The 4,215-nt window shown below is 39.4% G+C and overlaps 1 protein-coding gene across 1 annotated transcript; it reads right to left on the reverse strand. All coding sequences in view use genetic code 11, as the record gives it.

Annotated features, from left to right (window-relative positions):
* Positions 1-790: 790 nt before the first annotated feature.
* Positions 791-3,084, reverse strand: EGR_10957 (hypothetical protein; the record flags this gene model as incomplete). The annotated part of the gene is made up of 2 exons (XM_024500206.1): positions 791-1,279; positions 2,770-3,084. The coding sequence occupies 2 exons, from the start codon at positions 3,082-3,084 to the stop codon at positions 791-793; spliced, it is 804 nt and encodes a 267-aa protein (XP_024345381.1).
* Positions 3,085-4,215: the final 1,131 nt, after the last annotated feature.

The raw sequence follows: 4,215 nt of genomic DNA on the forward strand, positions 1-4,215 counted from the left end.
TTTTGTGGATTAAGAGACTTTTCATCCTCAAAACCGCAAAAATTTCCCATTTATGCTTGGGACCTTACTGGTACAACCCAAACTGCAGTAAAGTGAAACCGCTAAAGGAGATAGCATTTATGACTTTTGTTTCTCCTACAGATAAATACTGGGTATCAAATTAAAGGGAAGTAAGTAGCAATTTTAGAAACTCAAGGTTGAATTCAATAATTTAAACAAAAGCTTCACCCCTTCTTTTTTAAGACTGGGATTTTCAAGGGGTCGCTCCTCCACAGCTTGAGTTCTGGCAAGTATTTAGTTCCTCTACATGTAGGTATTTGCTGATTAGGATAACATCCCAGTGAATTATCAGCTTTAGCGGGTGCACTTAAAGCTTTAGCCGTGTTGGTGTCACAGTCAACAATATCAATATGAGATTGTCACTCTGTGTGGATTAAATGTGAAATGAGGGCGAAGTGGTGTGGAATACCTCCTTATATATTATTGAATCCTTATCGTATGTAGTGCCCTTGGGCAGTGCGGTTACAATGATGAGCGAACGACCAGCAGCTAATGTGGGTCTAATTTCAGACAGCTGCGATCCCCATCCACGCAAGGCATCGTAAGTGAACATATCCATGGGATCCACCTGAATGAGTGCTATCTTCCCTTGTTTAATTCTGGTCAAGTTCTGGATGCCAACTACGAATTTCACCGCTAGTGATGGCCTTGCTAGTATCAATGCAGCTAAAGAGGAAGTTGTAGTAAGTAAATATGTGAAACAATCCGCTCAAGGAAACAAAAATGAAGGTCAACCTTCTATTTGATCTTCCAGTGGCTTTACTAGATTCGTAAAGTTTGTAGTCGATTTAATACTGACACTGGTCAGCAGTTGAAGCACTTTTTCTCTTTTTCGTGAGAGAGGAATCGTTAATGCAATTGAATTCAACGTCTCAGGAATACCAAGGTCGGTGGCTAGCATATCGTAGAACAGTGCAATGTGTTTCCAACCACTATTGAGGAGATAGACGAGAATGCCTTGCAGAATGGTCTTGCGTTGAACTGCGACGGAGACCGCAGCGATGGGTGGAGCAAGTGAATCGCAAACGGTGTCGGCAAGGCGGTCGATAAAGACGGAGGAGGATGAAAATATTTGACAGTAGTAGGAAATCTGGTAGAGTTGAACTCTTGGCTTATTATTGGGGTCTCCGAGGTTAATCCACTCGTTCACTAAATTGCAATCACTAGCTAATGAAGGTCCTAGTAATACACTGAATCCCGCAGACTTTGATGCGATTTTCTAGAATATCAGAAAACTTTATTTCATTGTGCTTGAAATACACTTTGTCGAAGATTTTATGCAAAAGCAATTCTTTTTATTTTCTCTACTTTGATCGCAATGACGTGTGCCTCTATTACTTTATCTAGCAAACTCGAGGGCAAAAGTCAATCAAAGAAATAATTGTAACAAATTTAGTGCAAACAAAGTGGTCGAAATTGCTAAATCTTGTGCCAATTTTATGTTTCAACTTATAAGATCTCGCCAAGAATACGTAAATGGTCACAATACTTTTATCACGTAACATGGATTAATTTGCATTAAATTAATGATGCAGTGATAAACTTAGTTGTGAATTCTAACGTTTACCTTCACACCGACTTCTTGTTCACTTCCTATTTTTTCTGTACTTGTTTGTTTTAATGGTACACACTCAAACCTCTTTCCACAGGTAAAACTGAAAAGCGATTCTCATCATATCTCCTGTTTGACGATTGGAGAAGTAGTGGCATATACACGTACTTTTACCGTAATGCACCGTCGAGAAGTAAGTGATTTCTTTGCCTCATTACGTTGACGTTAAGGTGGACTACACCTTCCTGATCGCAAGGGATTGTGTGTCAATAACGATACATAATTGGAGTAACAGGAAAGGCGAATATGGGCGGCATGGAATTGGCCATCTGTAAAGCACTTTACGTAAGTGATTTTGCGACAGTTTGTTTACTGTACACAGATGCATTAAATGGGAGGCAAAAGTCAACTTGCAAAAACCTCAAAGAATATGCGCTAAATACCTTTTCACATGCCACTTGTCATGCTTGAGAAATTGACAAACATACGGCTTCGAAGACAATCAAATCATTTTGATACATGATCAAAGTAGCTCATTTGCCCCCGATTGAATACTGACTGATCTATTGATATTTGATGGGTAATTACCTTCAGGTTTAACCGTTCGCTAAGCAGACGCACATGGCATTGCTCTGTTTCAAAAAGTGTGCCTTCTGCACGAAACACTACACTGTCATAAGTAAAAGAACAAACATCAAATGTGGCTAACCAGGGAGGAGGATTTTCTAATCTTGATCTCACAAGACAGCGCACGAAATCATGCTTTCAGTGCATTTGGAAAATTGACAACTAAAATAATTTGCACTGAAAGGAGGGCTAAAGTGAGGGGCGGTAAAATGAGTGCTGTCTCTTCTACATTTCCAGTCCACTTGTTATTAAAACGTTGTTTCTCCAAGTGCTATAAGGAGAAGTTATGAATAAATGTGGTGGACACCATGCAATTTTTTTCCTGTGAACAAATACTTCCTAAAAAATAAACTCAATGCATTTTTGCAATCACGTATAAGGCTATACCAGTAGGCGCCATTCTAATGCACTGCCATATTAAGTGTGATAACACAGGAGGATTCGGTGGTCTATTAACACAGGTTTGCCAGGTTACCTGAATATAAATAACAATACCACATGCAGGGATCTTGAGGTCTACCACAACCAACCTGTAAATTTTGCAGAACTTCATATAACGTCCCTGCCCTCGATGCCTCTTGCATCGAGCAGCCAGGTACACATCGGTGCTCTAGACTAGCGACGAAGTATGTGTCACTCTCCACTGGCAACAGTGAGCGCGCGTAGCGTACAGCTGCAGCAACACTGTGGGTGAAGTTGTAGAGCATCATCTCGGGCGTACAGACTCGGTCAGAGGTGAGAGTGTAGATGGTGAGACCATTGCGAGCATCTGATAGCTCCCCATTTCCTACACTGTAGATATCGAAGGTCGGCAAAATGGTCAGAAAGACGAAAAGGAATATCATTTTTGCAGGGAAATCCCCCGAAAATAAGAAGGTGCGATGCTTTGTGCAATTTATAAAAGCAGTTAGTGTTAACGCCCTCTTTTTGATGCACGTATTTGATTGGTCTGGGCACTAAAGGAATTAGAGTTTGCGTGACATCTCCACATTAAAGGGGTTGAAGTGTTTTATCAACGCAATCGCTTTAGCTATCTATAAAACTAATGTATAGGGCAAAACTTTAATTGCTTTAATGTATAGGGGTTAGTGGGTTTTGTTGCATGCAAGGCTTAACATCTCCTAGTGAATTTAATCTTTTTATGTGCTTAACAATTAGGCACTTAAGGAGCTCGGTGATGTTTTTAACTCAATAAACAATAATTATGAACCAAACAACTATGATTGTACGCCGATTTAACCATGGCCTTAGTTGGTCCTGACTGGCCGGTAGCCTAGGTGTCTAGATGTTCAAGAGCGTTTTAAGGAAATACTCACGTATTTTAGAAGCACAATCTTCCCATGCTTTTGTTTTGGCTAGAATTATGAATTAGAAATGCCTGATTTATAGCAATATTATTTAGATACGGGTGCCATTGGTGACCGTTAGCTTGTACTGAATGCCTCATGGACCAATGGAGGATGTGACATTTCCGAAATGACTGAGATATTTTAAACCGGCTGGATATGCGCATAAGTCTGCTCTGATGACCTCTTTAGCTGTTTTGGAAGCACTTAGAGTCATTTGAGCATACTTGCATAAATGAGGTCATTTACAGAGTTAAATGTGAATGCATGTCATAGTATATTGAAATATCAAAATATCAAATCATTCACAACCACGTGTACCTGACATCGGGGCAATTTCAAACAGGATGCGAATTGAGCACCAGAAAGGTCACGATGCAGATAGATGTGAAAAATGAGTTTAAATTGTCTGGAACATTGTAAAAACTAATATGACTGAACTCATAGCAAATATATGCACTTTGTAAAAATATTTTAATCCAATCGAAACGAATTAATAAAGGTTTAATGACTAAATGCTAAACTATTTTGTATGGTCCCCAGAAACAGTTTTACCTAAATGTGCAATTCTACCAACAGATTTTATATGCGTAAACGCAACATTAATTTTTGGATCTTCTGCCGATATCA

This window comes from Echinococcus granulosus, assembly GCF_000524195.1.
Source record: "Echinococcus granulosus chromosome Unknown EG_S00311, whole genome shotgun sequence".
Taxonomy (NCBI): domain Eukaryota; kingdom Metazoa; phylum Platyhelminthes; class Cestoda; order Cyclophyllidea; family Taeniidae; genus Echinococcus; species Echinococcus granulosus.